The sequence below is a fragment of the Notothenia coriiceps genome, unplaced genomic scaffold (genome assembly GCF_000735185.1).
Source record: "Notothenia coriiceps isolate Sejong01 unplaced genomic scaffold, NC01 NC01_scaffold00025059, whole genome shotgun sequence".
Lineage (NCBI taxonomy): Eukaryota > Metazoa > Chordata > Actinopteri > Perciformes > Nototheniidae > Notothenia > Notothenia coriiceps.
Window position 1 is genome coordinate 293 of NW_011357760.1, and position 16,541 is coordinate 16,833.

The 16,541-nt window shown below is 47.1% G+C and overlaps 2 protein-coding genes and 1 long non-coding RNA gene across 4 annotated transcripts in view; 2 read left to right on the forward strand and 1 right to left on the reverse strand.

The window, feature by feature from the left end:
• Positions 1 to 2,663, reverse strand: part of LOC104955921 (uncharacterized) — a 2,955-nt gene extending 292 nt beyond the window's left edge. Inside the window, exons 1-2 of the long non-coding RNA XR_799497.1 lie at positions 2,556 to 2,663; positions 336 to 438 (exon numbers count right to left, since the gene is read on the reverse strand). This is a non-coding gene — a long non-coding RNA (uncharacterized lncRNA). The remainder of the gene's footprint in view (positions 1 to 335; positions 439 to 2,555) is intronic.
• Positions 2,664 to 3,199: 536 nt separating this feature from the next.
• naa50 (N-alpha-acetyltransferase 50, NatE catalytic subunit) lies at positions 3,200 to 6,929 on the forward strand. Of its 2 annotated transcripts, none has more exons than XM_010783320.1 (5): positions 3,200 to 3,429; positions 4,839 to 4,975; positions 5,099 to 5,218; positions 5,304 to 5,370; positions 5,480 to 6,929. In XM_010783320.1, the coding sequence occupies exons 1-5, from the start codon at positions 3,422 to 3,424 to the stop codon at positions 5,655 to 5,657; spliced, it is 510 nt and encodes a 169-aa protein (XP_010781622.1). In that variant the 5' UTR covers positions 3,200 to 3,421; the 3' UTR covers positions 5,658 to 6,929. The 2 variants fall into 2 exon arrangements, with proteins under 2 accessions (XP_010781622.1, XP_010781623.1); XM_010783321.1 differs by having other exon boundaries at positions 3,203 to 3,429; positions 4,842 to 4,975.
• A 250-nt stretch (positions 6,930 to 7,179) lies between these two features.
• On the forward strand, positions 7,180 to 16,523 carry usf3 (upstream transcription factor family member 3). Its single transcript, XM_010783322.1, is given in 8 exon segments — positions 7,180 to 7,264; positions 7,786 to 7,910; positions 8,008 to 8,039; positions 8,145 to 8,227; positions 8,330 to 8,426; positions 9,208 to 12,776; positions 12,778 to 13,887; positions 14,369 to 16,523. Coding segments are annotated over 7 exon segments (6,675 nt in total). The 5' UTR covers positions 7,180 to 7,264; positions 7,786 to 7,866; the 3' UTR covers positions 16,109 to 16,523.
• Positions 16,524 to 16,541: the final 18 nt, after the last annotated feature.

The following is a 16,541-nucleotide window of genomic DNA, read 5'->3' on the forward strand; positions in this document are numbered from 1 at the left end:
TTGATGCTCTGTATGTGATGACTACTTCCATTCTGGAGAGGATCACAGATACATGGATCCTGAGGTTAAAGCTCAAGCCGGTGATGAGGGATTATTAACATTTTTAAGTATTCAGAAAAAGTCAGAATTTTGAGATTTTTGAGAAAAAGTCAGAATTTTGAGATTTTTGAGAAAAATACCAACGAATTCTCTTTTTTTGTTTTGACTAATTCCATTCTGGAGAGGATCACAAATACATGGATCCTGAGGTTGAAGCTCAAGCCGGGGACCAGGGAGATTTTTCTAACACTTCTGTAGTAACTCTGCAGGATGTAATGGTGGTGTTTGTGGCCAACCTGGTCCGGAGACTCCATGGACGAATCCAAACTCGCTCTCCCTCTCCTCGTCCCTGATCCTGGGCAGGTTGGACATGTCCATCTTCACGGTTTATAAATCCAACTGAAAGGAAACAAACAAACAAAGTAAGGACACAGAGCAGGAAAGAAGGACATGAACCACAGGGCTCAAGGAGAGGCTGATCATTACTGTGAAACGCTTATAACCAAATGTGTGTTTTTACATTTGAATTATTGAGCGCTTTTATTAGAAGCAGAAGAGCAGCTGTGGGCAAGAGCTGTTTGATAACTGCAGTCATTTCATATGAGACCACACAGAGCTGCTTCAGAACTGAGACACTGTTACCAGCCTTATAATTACACATAAAGCATTTAGTTCATATTTATCTGTGAAGAAGTAGAGTCGTTCTCATGATCACATTAGGATCACACAAAATAGATTTCTCACCATAAAGGGAGACAAAATGAAAAATAACCCATAGAAAATATATTTAAAAGTTAAAGATAATACGGGAAATAACCCACTTATTCAGATGTAAATATGTGCGTAGCATCGTGCCATACCTCGATAGTGGCATCTCCTACTGTAACCATGGAAACCACTAGTCAAAAAACATCCCTGCTGCTCACGACTCTTTATTTCTCATGAGCATTACGGTGCCTTTTCCGGGCCAGGCCTCCTTATCTGCTGCTTCAGGTGCAGGAGAACAGTCGGTGTGACATAAGAGGGGGATCCCATAGAGCACTTACGTGTTTATAACTTATGTAAAAATGCTCTTTTCTCATAGAGATTGACAAGTGTTTTCCAAGTGGTGCATGATTCCACATTTCTCCTCTAGCAGGAATAACAAGCTGTCATGAGTCGTGACACAAACCCATCCTCACAGAGAGCTGACAGCAGATGCACTGCACCTATTACAAATCTGCTTAATCTGCAATATTCTGTGGGCGTCACACAAAGCAATCCATTCAACATGCTCTTACTTCCTGAATGTGCCATTTATAATTCTCTATTTGATATCCGTAACACACATGCAGTTCTCCACATCCATGCCCTTTTTGTGTCCTTCCCACTGATGCACAGATCTTCCTGTTTATGCTGCTCAGCCCATCTGTGCAGGAACATAGCAGCTCCACCAAAGGACCAATGCAGGAATTACAAGACTGGCACCTAAAGAGGTTTCACTCAAACTGAGCACAACTTCCACATTACTCATGCCTTGAAGTATCTATGTTAATTTCTTCCAAAAAGGAGAAAACAGTGAGCCGATAAGGTCTATTGTTCTGGTGGTTAATTCATATATTATATAACAGAGAAATCTCTATCTGCTTGATGAGTTTCAATCTCCAAATCTAGATTTACTTCCTAAAAAAGGCCTTATAATGCCACCATATTTGATCGAAGCTGTTAAGGGCACATTGATCTGCGTTCATCCCTGCTGCAACAGACACTTGATCATATGATCTTGGCACATGACTAGTCGTCCTGGTCTCTATGAGTGTCTTTAAGGAAGTGGAAAACTAGCATGGTGCAAAACTGGGAAGTACACGTTATGACTGTGTGAGGACACAGTGAAGACACATTCTTCCACATGACTACAATCCATAATAAAGATAATTGTACCCTTCCTTACTACACTGCTGAGCTTAGATGGTATGCTGGTTAATGTGTGCTGGGTACTAAAGAAAGGATTGCATATATTCAATTGTTGGAAACGTGTAGGTTTGATGTCAAAAATAGACTCAGAAATATCACATGTAAGTGCAAAACATCCTGACACAATGATGTAAATTGCAAATTCCTTACATGCAGGTAGTTGGTCGCATGATAGTAGCTTAAAGGTTTTGTTTTAATGTAAAAACACATGCCAAAATAAAGATATAATGGCCTTAGAATAAACTGGGGGCCTGTTTATGATATATGTAATGTGAAAATGTATTTATGAAGGATATCTAGTGTGCCAGCTTAACTAGAAACTCATTTACTGACACCGAAATTAGTCCAAAAACAAAAACATATGATAAATAAAATAGATTTTCATTCAACCCCACTGAATTGATTAAGGTTATTCGGTGTTGTGAAAACGATAGCAGGTCTGGCCTGGCTGAAAATCGATGGTTCTTCCGTTTTTTGTTCAACCAAATGTTACATTATCCACACACGACCAGGATAGAAGTGCATAATATCGACAACACAGGTAAATAAAATGCTTTAGTTACCGTCTTGGTGTGGAGTGGTGGTTTAGTGTCTTGCCTCGAGAGAGAAACGCTGGTTGCTGCGGTGCGTGACAGCAGACTGAGATCAGCTGACTTATTTCACTGCTGTTTTACTGCTGGGCCCAGGCAACTGGCGCCATTTTGGCTCCTCCTCCGGGCTCTGCCGTAAAGAGTTTAAAAGTGTTAGAGATTGACAACTGTGGATGGAGATTCGTCTGTCAACACATGCAAGAATACTAGTCAGTAGTCTATACACACAAACATATGTATCCAGATGGAATAGAATGAACACAATTGTATAGTATTAATTGGATACTTTTCCAGAGTATTTTCCATACTGGTATTAGGTACTGTCGGGTCGAGAGAGGAGACTATCTCTTAAGCGCTTAATATCTTTGCAGGAACGTTTGAGCCAAAATGGAGGCACTATCACAAATTGCTGTGGGGAATTGTTTACTTCATTAAAATCGCTCTCTCTCTGTTCCAACATAAAGTTGCGATTTTAAGAGGATTTAGTTGTTTGTTTTGTTTTTGTTGTCGTGTTCATTGCTTTTTCCCTGAGCTGTGGTCCACACTCCCATACAGTAGGTGGCGGTAATGCAACTTTAACGCTGGTTGCCACCCGCCATAAGACCGTGGAAAGAAGAAGGAGTCGTGTTTGTGCGCATGCGCGGGGTCAGGGTTGACAGTTTCCAGTCGTGGAAAGAGTGCGGCGGCTAAGCTAAGTGCTACCACCGCAAAACTAGCTACATGTGGAGGGTAAAACGGGAGCCATCCCCGACCCTTACTCTGTCAAAACCCCTCCTTTTTTACCCAGAACAACTCTAAAGTTCAGCATCATCGAACATAAGGGATAATATCTGTTTACAATGAAAGGGTGAGTGTAATCTTTTGAGTCACGATTAAGTAGCTTAGCACGAGTAAAGTTTTCATTTTTTCTATACAAGGGGAGGAGACGGCGAGGCTAGCTAGCTTGAAAAGCTACTTTTAATAAGGTGTAGCAGGAAAAATTACAAAGGACAGCACCGTTATAGAAACAGTTCTGTGAAGAATGTGTTTGTTAACTTAAGTCGGTTCGTTTAGACGGCGAACAAGCAAAGCTAACTAGCTAGCTGCTACTAGGGAGCTGAGTCAGTAAACCTACTTTAAGCTAAGCTACACACACTTTGGAGATTCAAAGCCTTTATTGGCATATGAACAGTAGCTTGAGTGTAGTCATGGCAATACAAATATGAAGTCACAGTCTCCTCCAACAGCGGAAAATAAATATATTTATAAGACATACATTTTTTTTTAAAGAATACAAATAGTGCAAAAAGAAACCGTAGAAATAAAATAGTGCAAGATTATAAAGAAGAAGTCAACTATATACATGTCAAATAAAATAAGCTACATTTTTTTCAAATGATCAAGTAATTGCATATACATGTAAAAAGATCAACAAGAACAGAATGTAACATGAAATACTGTAAAGTGGAATAAATACTGGTAATTGTAGTAATAAATACATTTGTGATGTAAACGGATCAATGTCGTATGGCCTGTGAGATAACACTGTGTGTGTGGGTGTGTGTGGCTGTGGCTACATTTAACTTCAGCTGCAGGGAGGTAGATCACAAAGTTACTGCACAAGCTAATAGCACATTGAGCGTATATTGGCCAACCCTGTGTCAGTTACCGTGCTAACGTTACAACTGACATCAACTTCAGAGCCTCATCGAGCTTGCTCAGTGTAACCTGACATATCGAAGAAGGTTAACACACCAGCAGGGGTGATGGACGATGTAAAAAAATGTTGGCCACGGTGTTAATTCTCAGATAACATGAGGGCGATTAACGCTGAACTGTGTTTGAATGTTCAGATAGGATTTCAGAGGCGGTACTGTTTGAAGTTCAGACGGATGCTGGCACTGTATATTTTCATGAACAACACACGTGGCCAACAGCTGTTTTTAGGATGTTTGGATGACTATAAATACCACAGTTAACCCCTCAATCATACACATGAGCTGCAGAGTAGTGTTTAAGTCACACTTTATTATAACACACATATTCACAGGTTATCGTGTCTCTTGATTTTAACAGATGCCATATCAATTTCTTAGTAAATATAGGGCAACAAATTCAGAACATTACATTTGAAATTATTTTTGAAGACCTCTCAAGTAACCAATTTAACCATTTCAGTTTTAAGAAATTCTCAAAGTGACCTTTTGTGAGTCCACTGATCTTGAATATAACTGTGTACCGATTGTCAGCCATTTGACCGTTTTGCTCTTGTTCCAGTAGCCGGATCGAGCTGGGGGATGTTACGCCCCACAACATAAAGCAACTGAAACGCCTGAACCAGGTCATCTTCCCTGTCAGCTACAACGACAAGTTTTACAAAGATGTCCTGGAGGTTGGAGAGCTTGCAAAGCTAGGTAAGAAACCGCTAACATTAAACTCTCTCTGCACATTAAGCATTCTTCTTGACCTGCTTTGTTTCCTCAGACACAGCCCTGTCTGTTGGTGATATTTGAGTTTCCCTCATATTTGTCTTGCAGCATACTTCAATGACATTGCAGTGGGAGCTGTGTGCTGCAGAGTGGACCACTCTCAGAACCAGAAGAGACTGTACATCATGACGCTCGGCTGTCTAGCACCCTATCGTAGACTTGGAATCGGTAAGCAGTCCCAGATCTCTAGAAGAAGGTTCAGTGCCCTTTGGGATCTTTTGTTTCTAACTCTGCCCTTTGTCTTTCTCTCCAGGTACAAAGATGCTGAATCATGTGCTAAACATCTGTGAGAAGGATGGCACGTTTGACAACATTTACCTGTGAGTGTCTAATTGCAGACCTTGTGTAACAATATATCATTGCCATCTTAGTTGATTCTACAAAAGCATCTGTTCCATCACTAACCTAATTTCCTCTTTCCCTCTCCAGTCATGTGCAGATCAGCAACGAGTCAGCCATCCACTTTTATCAGAAATTTGGCTTTGAGATCATCGAAACGAAAAAGAATTACTACAAGAGGATAGAGCCCGCAGACGCCCATGTGTTGCAGAAGAGTCTGCGCAGCCCATGTGCCCCCCCCACCGGAGAGCTTCAGAAGGCAGAGTAGGGGCGCAGCGTTTGGAAAGAGCACAAATGTGCCGCCTCCACAGAAACAGAACTGTGACAAATGCCCCAGGGTCGACACATTCAACACTTTCTTCAAAGGACGCTAAAAAGAGAAAACAAATATAAAGTACAAAAAATGCTGCATTTATTTTGCAAAGAGGTCACTCTTTGATTTTTGAATATTTTATTGCTCCCCTTTCCTCATACCAGATAATTGAACATGACAAAACGCTCAGAATCCAAAAGTGCTCCCATTTATCAAAGTTGCCAACAGTTTTAGACACAGTGAAGGGGGAGGGTGTGTTGTTTGCAAATCATACTGTTTGTGTTCGATTTGTTTTTATGCGGTTATAAAGCTCATGGGACTATCTTTACTGTTGAGCAAAAAACAACAGGTGGTTTGAAGCTGTAAAAGTGTTGAGAGACCATCGCTGACACACACGGGTCCCAGCTGCTCAGCGTGGAGTGATGCTTTGAGATGTTACGTGGAACAGTCACAACTCTATTCACTCACCACCTAAACCCTGGTATTTACAGGAAGTGAGTCTGACCGGCTCGTTGATATGTCACGTCCAGAGGGGACACGCAGAAATGCAGCCCCCTCGGTTCGGGCGTATAGAAGGCTGACCGGTTCAGAGGTGGTGGGAAGACGTGGTTACCTCTCATAGTTTCTGAAAACCTTTTATTTTCCAGCTTGTTAATTTAAATCCCCTTCAACTGTCATTTTTACTTTTGACATTAAAATGGCAAATTGTTCAGAGGTTCTCCTGGGTTTACTACTAAAACTGAAAACATTAAAGAATAAAAACAAACAAAATATTGTATTGAATGTGTTTCTTAGAATGTCACTCCACGTCTTTTTGTGCGGAGTTTCCAAATAACCGATTGGAAATTGCATTTGGGCATTATTTCAGGAGTACAATAAAGGTGTGTGAGGATGTCTGTCTCTTAAAATACATGTTTTGAGACATCTTACCTTAAAACACCTTTGGCACCTTATGTAGCCAGATTTGGTCTTCTCAAGCTACTTGTCTCAGTCAGCTTCTGTTTCACACATCATTAGGTTTTGAAGCCTGGCTGAAGTTGTATGGTCTCTTGAACAGTATTTTACCCAGAGGAAGCTCTGTTCCCTCTGCATGCATGGGGAGTTGTGTCTTCTCCACTGTAGTATAAGCATGTTTTTCCTTTCTTTGAAGAATTTTATCTTTTCTGGAGCTCTATATTGTAAGACTTTTTAACGTCTAAATAAAGGAATTACTATTTGCAGTAAATACTTTGCCAACTGTGTAATTTTGTTCCATGAAAATTGAGAATGATTAGCTTTATGCACATAATTATGGTTAAAAATCAACATCTTCTTCATAAAATAATATACATTATACATACCTTGCTGGAAGCCCATGTTGCCTCGTGATTGGCTGAAACCTCCCACGTCTGAATCCTATTGGCTGTCAGCGCCGCCAGAGCCCTCCCATTTCCGCACAACGTTAGGTGTATCTAGATTGTTTTGGGAAATGAGTAGAGTTTAATGCTATGCTAGCCAACAGTTAGCTTCCAACCTTATAGTACTCGAAGCGACTGACAGTCTCCAAAATGCTGAGGCTAGAGGTCAGTGTAAACTACCATACATTAACAGCATATTAACAGCAGCAAGGAAAGAAATACTCCGTTAATTTGCTTAATTATCATGTCGGTAACGGTAAAGTAAGCTAGCTATTAGCTTATCTGGCTAACAGAATGCTAACTGAATAGCTAATTGCTTAGGTTGCTAGTTTCTTGCTGGTTAAGTGACGGGATAATACAATGAGCATCGCTATTTAAACCTGGACCCACAACTATGTCTGCAATGCGTGGTAAATGCTGTAATAAAGCTTTAATATGCAGGTAAAAGACTCAATGTTAGCTTTAAATCTATGAACTATCTATCAACACAAGCTTGTTAGCATGTATTTGTTGTAGAAGGTCTGTGTGGATTAACAATGTATTTTAACTTGATTATGCTGTATCAATATGACAACATTACTGCTGTGTAATAGCTTCTGCATGATTTTTTTATTTGGTGTTTTACAGTCTGGTGTCATGATAATTATTTAAAAAGTAATACTGTGTATTTTATGTGTTGATCGCAGGAGGGCCACGAAAGGGATTTAAGATCCAGCTGTTAGATGTGTTGACTGGTTCCTCATCATACAGGCAACTGTAAGGACAGAATGCCAGAGATGACTGAAACTCAGTCACCTGGTCGTAAACCTAAGTAAGGATGCTCTTCTATATCGTTGTTTTCACTCATAATTAGAGGCTGTTGGTATTTGTACAGAGTTGTAATAACAAATGTTAACAATCTTTTGCAGAAAGAAGAAAAACAAAGAATCTCACAATGCAGGTGAATCAATGCATCCTTATTGCTCTGTTTAAAACTTAGTGAAATATTGTTACTGTCACTATAAATGGTACTGGACATTAACATTTAGTCTCTTCTCTAATGTAGTTGAGAGACACAGAAAAGAGAAGATTAATGAGGGGATTAACCGCATTGGTAATCTTCTCCCCTGTTCCCAGGCACTTAAACAGGTAAGAGACAAACTGCCATTACTGTCAAATTAGTGTCTGTACAAGCCAGTTTACTGTTGAGTGTTTTATGTTTGAATATCTTACCTTTATTCTCATCTGTAGAGTAAGAACATGATCTTGGACCAGGCTGTTCGCTACATCACAGAGCTGAAGAAACAAAATGACACATTTCTTCTGGAAGGAGGAGATAAAGTGCAAGGTGAACAAATGTCCACCTGTCACATAACTTTTGCAGTAATGCATATTGGATTTTCTTATAGTTCAAAGGGGACCTATCATGCAAAATGCACTTTTTGATGTCTTTTATACATAAATGTATGTGTTTCCTCCGTACCCACATTTCTAAAAACGGGGGAACAACGGAGCTGATCCAGATTTGCGTCCGATATGACGTAATATCTGAAATGTGGACCCACGGCCCTATCAGAAACGTTGCTATCAGAAACAATGCCCGACTGTTTTGGACGTAATATGGTCGGTGTTTACATTAGCATCGCTAACACTCAGAGCTAACCTGTACTGGAGAGCATGTGTGTGAAGAAGCAGGAAATAAAAAGGAACTCACCTTGTGGTATAACCGGCAAGAGAGAAAGCCTTTGAGCTCCATACTGTTTCAGAGATAATCCTTGATAATCCATGATATGGCGTTTCATCACGGCAGCATTTAGTTTAGACAGTAGCTGCCGGGTCCCGCATGAGCTCAGCCACCTCCTTTTATATTAATCAATTTTTTAAAGCTTTATACCCAAAATCAGCACTTTTGAAACAGGAAGTGAAATAGAAGGATATGAGCTATGGCTAGAATGGGAGATCTGTTTGGTATTTTGAGCAAAACACTTCATAGACCTGTTTTTTATATATTTTTAATATATCTGAGACCTATGCTTTAGCCTAAAAATAGCATGATAGGTCCACTTTAAGTATACTTGAAAGTGTAATGTGCACCTGATTGATTACATGTGTGCTTTGTCTCTGTGCAGCGGAGGAGATCCGTCGACTGCGGCGTCAGCTGGAGGAGATGAGGAGGGAGAGTGATCACTACATCGAGCTCCTCAAATCCAATGATATTAACATCCTGGAAGACCCCACAATTCAGTGGAAGGGCAAACAGCGATCAGCCAAGGTTGCAAAGGTGACCCCCACTCACCAACTCCCAAAGGGGATCATCGTATACCCCAACTTGAAGGAGACTAGCCCAGCGAAACATCCTACTGAAGCATTAATCCTTCATCCACCTCCTGAGGGCGGTGCCAGGTTGAGGGTGAATGGAGCCCTGCTACAAGTCAATACCTCTTCATCCACCCCTGCACTTCTCCCTGTCTCGACTACCATCCAGACTACATCAGGCCTGAGGATGATAGAGCAGTGTGTGGTGGAGGCGCAGGCTGCAGCCCCCACTATGCCACCCTCTGTGTCTTACATCACCCTCCAGATCCCTGCAGGGACCACAGCGCTGCCCCAACAGCCGCAGCCTGCCGCCCCGGCCCCCACCTTGGCCTCACAGCTCCCCACCATTATCCCTGCTCAACCCATGCCCAATATCACCACCTTTACCCAGGCTGTAAACACATCCAGAGCCTCAGAGCTTTGCTCGTGGGTCACACAGGACACCGCCATGAGGCCTGTGAGCTACACCGCCATCCCCAACAGCCACGCCCTCCTCAGGGCGGGGGCGGCCGGCAGCACCCAGACCACCTGGACGACGCTGCAGATGGCAGGAAACACAGTGCAGCCAGTCTGCCAGAGTCTCCCCACCCATGAAGTCATCAACACCACCCAGGCTGTCCAGCAGGTGACTGTGTGTCCAATGGGCAACAAAGCTACCGTTCAGCCTATTCAAATACAGATGCAACCACACGTGCCTGTACAGCAAGCCCCCATCACAGCCCACATTCAAGCGCAGCCCTTTCAGGGAGCTATCCTGAACAAGCCCCATTCTGTCCTGGCCCCCCATCAACGCTGTGCTATCCTCTCACAGTCGGCCATTGCTCCCCACCCTGCCGTCATGCCGTCGCAGCCCCAGCCTGCTGTCCTCCAACCAGCGTCATTGGTTCCCCATCACACGGCAGCCCTCCTCCCTCAGCCCCTCCCCCAGTCTGCCCTGGTGCCCCAGCCACAGGCCACAGTGCTGCCTTTCCTTCAGACCATGCAGGTGCTGCAGGTCAACCCGACGGGAGGAATGGCCTCAGGTGTGTCGGCTCCTCAGAACACCAACAACCCGAGCGTGGTCATCCTGCAGCAGGCCAGCTCCTGCCCTACACAGTCAGTCGTGAGGGAGGAAATGACCAATCAGACACCATGTCAGCACATTGTCATCATCCAGGCACCCAATCAGGTTGCGCCCGCCACTCAGAATCCTCAGGTTGGCATGGTGTCTGCTCCCGCTGCACTACCTGTTGTCTCCACTCACATCCCCACAAGCAGCAGCTCAGCGTCTGCCACGTCCTTACAGAGTGTTGTGGGGAAGCAGCTGGTCCACATCCTCCCTCGTCCTCAGACGAACCTCCCGCTTCAGGTCACTCAGGCCTCCTCTTCCTCATTGGTTCCTTCAGCTCCGCAGACTATCACTGTCAACGGCCAGGTGTTTGCCCTGCAGCCCATGAACACCTCAGACAAATCCAATACCCAGACCACCACACTGCAGCTGATCCAGCCCACCACCACAGAGGAACCAACGACTAACGTGGCCCTCAACAGTTTGGGGGCACTCAGCAGTCTCAATCAGAGCATCTCTCAGGGCATTCCACTCACAATTTCTAACCATGGTCAGCCCCAAGCTATTCCATCATCAGGAGTCCAGCAGAAGCAGCCTCCTGCTCCAGCGTCAACCACACCTGCTTTACCTGCACGACAGCTCCAGGTCCCTTCTGTAACCCCAGTCAAATCAGGGCTAAATGCCTCTAAAGCACCAGGAAAGAGGGTTCGCACAAACACAAAAAGGGCAACGGCTAAAAGGACTAAACCAGCCAAGACAAAAGAGCTTACTGCAGCACCGCCTGCTGCTGCTGTTTCAGCCAAGCCAGTGGTTGCTGCAGGAGATAGTCAGAATGTTCAAGTTTCAGCGTCTCAAGGTTTAAAGTCAGCTTCCACTGTGAAAGTCACAGACATTCCCCCCACCTGCACCACAGCTGTCACAACCACAGACAGTAGAGAAGCTGCAGGGAAAGCAACTATGACACAAGACACTCAGATATTGGTTGTGTGTTCATCTAGTGAGTCAACTCAATCCAATGCACAGAGCAAAGCCCCTGTCAGTTCGCCTCAGACAGACGTATTCAGTCATACCAACACTAGTGTTACTACTGTTACCATTGCTAATGCTACACTGGTTAAGCCAGCAGTTGCCATTGAGAGTAAACCAGCTGTTTCTAGCAACGGCTCATCTGTAACCAAACTCTCAGCTCCAGAGGTCAAACAGCCGACCTCCAGTTCAGCCGCCTGCTCAACACAAAACAAGTCAGCCGCCACCTTTGCTGTTTCCATACAGAGCAAATGTGTGGTCAGCTCTGCAGGGGCCACCGAGACACTTTATACTCCCCCCACTGTTTCTACTGCATGTCTGACTCCAGTCTGCACCACCACTTCAACTGCACCAGTATCTTTATATCAGGCTGCCCAACCCACTTCAGTAAGTCGTCCCCAGGTGTCGAATACCCAAGATCCTTTGCCCTGCTCGAAAGCTCAGTCTCAGCCCATCTCCTCAGCCTCGCTGTCCTCACCTGGACTGCTAACTTATTCTGCAGCCCACAGCTCTGTCACAGCTCCTACAACAAGCTCCGAGTTTAGAAAAAGAGTCTCCACCAGTCGAGCTCAGACTGACGTGAATATGCACACCCCCTCCCACTGCAATCCGGCTGAAGTCAAACCCCCCCAGCCTGCTAGAAGAGACCGAGAGGGCTCCCGGTAAGAGAGAACTGAAAAAGATGGCTTTGTTGCAGCGACTTCTGTCCTCTCCTCTCGTAAGGACTTCCCCTCATCTCAGCAGGTGTACACTAACCTTGACGATGAAGCGATAGAGCACCCCAGCAGACAGACCGACTCCCCCATGTCTGCAGGGGCCGGGGGAGGCAGAGGATTCTCTGTGGCATCCATGCTCCCCCAGGGTCACACTATAAGTGGGTCTTCTAGCTCGTTCGGAACATTTACCTTCACTTCGGAGCAGGCAGAAATGCTGGCCTTGGCGATACTCGAGCAGGACAGTCCTGGGCGGCGCACTGTAAGCTGCTTCAGTCAACACGGCGTCAACAAACCCCCCACAGCCACATGGGAGCCCCCGAAAACCCCAGCAGTGTCTAGCAGTAAAGAAAGGAGCTCAACTGGACAGCAGGGCAAAGCGGCTAAACCCATGGACTCAGTTAAACCAGCTGTATCTGTCAGGGGTCAGGCTGGGGAGGGGCCCAATGTGAGCAGACATCAGCAAAACAATCTCATACGGCCAGTCCTCCCCCACGGTCCAGCCTCAGAGCTCCTCACAGAGCGGCACCAGCCTCAGCGTCAACAACCTGATCCGGCCCAGCTCAGCTCAGCAGCCGTACCCCGCCTCCCCGAGTCTCGCTGGCTCACAGGGCTCGGTCCCGTCCCCTGTAGGAACCCACATATCCCAACCCCTGAACAACGCCCTCTCCCCCTGCTCAGGCGCAGCCCAGCTGAACGAGTTCACCCCCTTAAAGACGCCGTTAATGAGGGCTGGAGGCGGGGTCGGCGAGCGCCAAGCGAAAATCATCTCCAAGCGGCAGGCCCAGGAGGAGGCGATGCTGAACACCGGGAAACGACCCAAGCCTTGCCCTCCGTCTGCTCCCACTGTCAGCCATATGGATGTCAAAGTGCCGGACCACAGCCAGATGATGGTGGGACAGATTCCCCCCACCTCCTCATCCGTCATGACAAGGATTAACCCAGAAAGTGGAGGCCCTCTCTTCTCCACAAACTCCTTCATGAGCCCCGTACTTCGGCCCTCGGAGGGCCACTGCGCTCCTCAAGAGCAGAACCAGCCGGGGGTGCTCCACCTGCCTCAGGGTCATCCTCAGCACCCCCAGCCCGGCCAGCACCTGGGAGGAAACCTGTACATGAAACAACAGCAGCAGCAAGAGCAGCAGAGACACCACCTGTACCATCTGCAGCACCACCTGACCCAGCCGGACCCCGCACAGCGACACTCCCTCCACCAGAGGGCGCTCCAGCAGCAGCAGCAGCAGCAGGAGCAGCATGTGCAGAAGAAGCGGGGGCCTGTCAGAGGAAGTCAGACCTCTGCTAACCTGCAGCAGAAGCCCCACCACCTGGAGAAGTCTGGAGTTCAGCAGCACTCACACCAACAACAACAGCACCAACAACACACACAGCAGCAGCACCAACAACAGTCACACCAACAGCATCAACAGCCGACGCAACACCAACAGTCTCAGCACCAACAGCACCAACAGCAGACACACCAACAGCAGACGCAGCAGCAGCACCAACATCAGCAGCAGCAGCAGCAGCAGCAGCAGCAGCAGATCCAGCAGCAGCAGAGCTCTCACTCCAGACACCAGCAGCACCTCCAGCAGCAGATCCAGCAGCAGCAGCAGCAGCAGCAGCACTTCAGACACCAGGAGAAGAGCTGTGAGGCTGCAGGGTCCAGGGGCCACCACAGCGGACACCTGGCCCCGCAGGAGCACCTCAAGGTGGGTGTCACATGGTTGATGCAAAGACAGTTTGATTTGATAAGATGGGATCATAGTCGGGTCATCCGTGGTATTTATGTTGAGTATGCAGCTGGCATGTGCAGCGCTCAAACTGTATTAGTCAAATCACTCAAATGGGTTAGATCAAGAAAGTTACAACAGGTATGCTCATATCTTTTGGACTGGTTGGTACATTTGAAATACTTAGCTGCAGCGGATCACGTTTACTCTGCCACAGCATCAAATAATCCTGAAGCTGCTTGCGTAGGAGCTTTCCTCTGTCCTGGGCCTTGCTTATAGCTGCAGCTGAGATAAGAATGGAAAAATCATGATATATTATAATAAATAACTTCAGTTCAAAATGATTACAATAATTTTATCTTGTCAGTGGGAAGTTATACATCTTTCGGAACCGTTGGGAGAATATGTTGATAAAGTTATATCTAATAAGACTTTTCTTTGTACTTTGCTCCTCCCTCAGCCTGGTCAGGACCATAATGCAATGCAGAGGATGATGAGCACAAGGACTCTGGAGCAGCAGCTCATCCCGTCTCCCAGTAACTCTGTGTCCCGCCCCTCCTCCGACCCGTCCTGCGCTCCGTCCCGGCAGGAGCGCCACCGCGTCTCCAGCTACTCTGCGGAGGCTCTCATCGGTAAAACCTCCAGCAGTGGGGAGCAGCAGCAGCAGCAGCGCATGGGGCTCCAGCAGCCGGACCTGCGCGGCTACCTGGACTCGTCACGGGGGAAGACCAACATCTCTCACAACCCACAGAACCGCCTCACTGCCGAGCATCCGGGATCAGCCGATGTTCAGAGGGTCTCTGAGTGTCCGCCTTTCAAAGCTATGGGAGGAGGGGGACATCAGCTGGGTGGCTTTGAGGTCCAGGTGTCCCGTGGGAGTGACATGGTGCCTAAGTCAGGTCCCTCGTCCCAGAGGGGCCCTCAGGGGCAGCAGCAGGGCGGCTTCAGGATGGGCATCGGCCCTCAATCAGATGGCAGGAACCGCTACAGTGCCGCTCATCCCGGCTCACAGGGCGTGCAGGTCGGACAGGAAGTGTGTCACCAGAGCTTCATGCAGAGCCTCCTGTCCCCCCACCTGCCCGAGCAGAGCAACCACCAGCGAGTGCAGTGCTGCCCCCCCGTCAGCATGGAGTACAGCTGCGTCAGCTCGGCAGGAGACATCCAGGCCAAGAGCCCCAGCGTCCCCCAGACTCAGAAGGCCATGCGGCTCGGAGAGGGCAACAAGGGCCACATATCTCAGGTCAGCAGTAATATGCATGGAGGTGTGCGCCCAGGCCTCCCCCACCCTCCCCCCCCTCACAGCAGCTCTGAGCCAGGCCGCTCCTCTGTACCCTCCAGACCCCCCTCTGCTGTCAGCCAGCACTCCCGCCACTTAAACAGAGACTCTCAACCTACAAAGCTAAGACCTGGGGACCGGCCCCGATCGGGAGCTCTGAGGCACAGCAACCCCTTTGAGCCCGAGGGCCACCTGCCCCTCCCCTCGGGCGGGGGGGTGCTGCTGGGCAGGCCGCAGTCTGGAGGGGAGGGGAGGCGCAGCACTATCGTCCGCTTTATGGCAGATGGCGCTCAGGTTCCCGGCGACAACAACTTGGTTCCTGACCAACACCTCTCACAGAACTTTGGTTTCCCCTTTATTCCAGAAGGAGGCATGAATCCCCCGCCTTCCATTAACGCCAACTCCACCTTCATCCCTCCCGTCAGCCAGCCCAACTCCTCCCGCACTCCCTCCCTCCTCCCCGTGGAGCCTCAGAACACCTTACCCTCCTTCTACCCTTCTTACTCTCCAGCCGCTCACCCCAGCCTCCCCAGTGACGTCACCCTTCAGTACTTCCCCAACCAGATGTTTGCCAGCCCGGGTGCAGATAAGGGCAGCTCCGCTCCGCTCAACAACCGCTTCGGCTCCATCCTCTCGCCGCCTCGCCCCGTTGGTTTCGGGCAGGCCAGCTTCCCCTTGCTTCCTGATATGCCTCCTATGCCCATCGCCAACTCCTCTGGGATCACCCCGCACATTTCCAACTTCAGCCTCACCTCGCTGTTCCCTGAAATCGCCACCGGGATGCCCACTGACGGCTCGGCCATGCCCATGTCCCCCCTGCTGTCTCTCTCCAACACCTCGGCTTCAGACTCCGGGAAGCAGCCGAACCGCCCGGCGCACAACATCAGCCACATCCTGGGCCACGACGGCAGCTCGGCCGTGTGAGGAGACTCTGCTGCTTTCTGTCCACATGTTCTGAAAGATATGTTCCTTTTTAAACGTTCTCAAAGCGGTGCTGAAGACACCATGTCCGTCTGATTGTTTACATGTTCACAATCTCAATTTTTGGCATATGTATGATGTCGAAGTTATAAGTTGTAATATTTCAAAAACTTTGTTGGTTAAACTGACTGTTTGGTATTAAAACATTACATTTAATGAATTGAATGTTTCTGGGTCGGTAAGAAACCTGCAGTTACCCACCGATGTAATTTACTAACTTATATCAGGTTGTATTGTACAGAATGTCAAGAGCTATTTTGTAAATAACAATGTTTCATATCAGAATTGCTAGATTATGTATGTATTTGTAAATACAAGATTGATTAATAAAGTTTATAAGAATACATTTGTATTTGATGCCAACTGAAGAACAGTG

Excerpts from the sequence above, each read along its gene's own strand:
- naa50 (XM_010783320.1), top strand. Across the intron at positions 4,976-5,098 it reads TGGAGAGCTTGCAAAGCTAG|CATACTTCAATGACATTGCA; the intron begins GTAAGAAACCGC and ends TTTGTCTTGCAG. Across the intron at positions 5,219-5,303 it reads CTATCGTAGACTTGGAATCG|GTACAAAGATGCTGAATCAT; the intron begins GTAAGCAGTCCC and ends CTTTCTCTCCAG.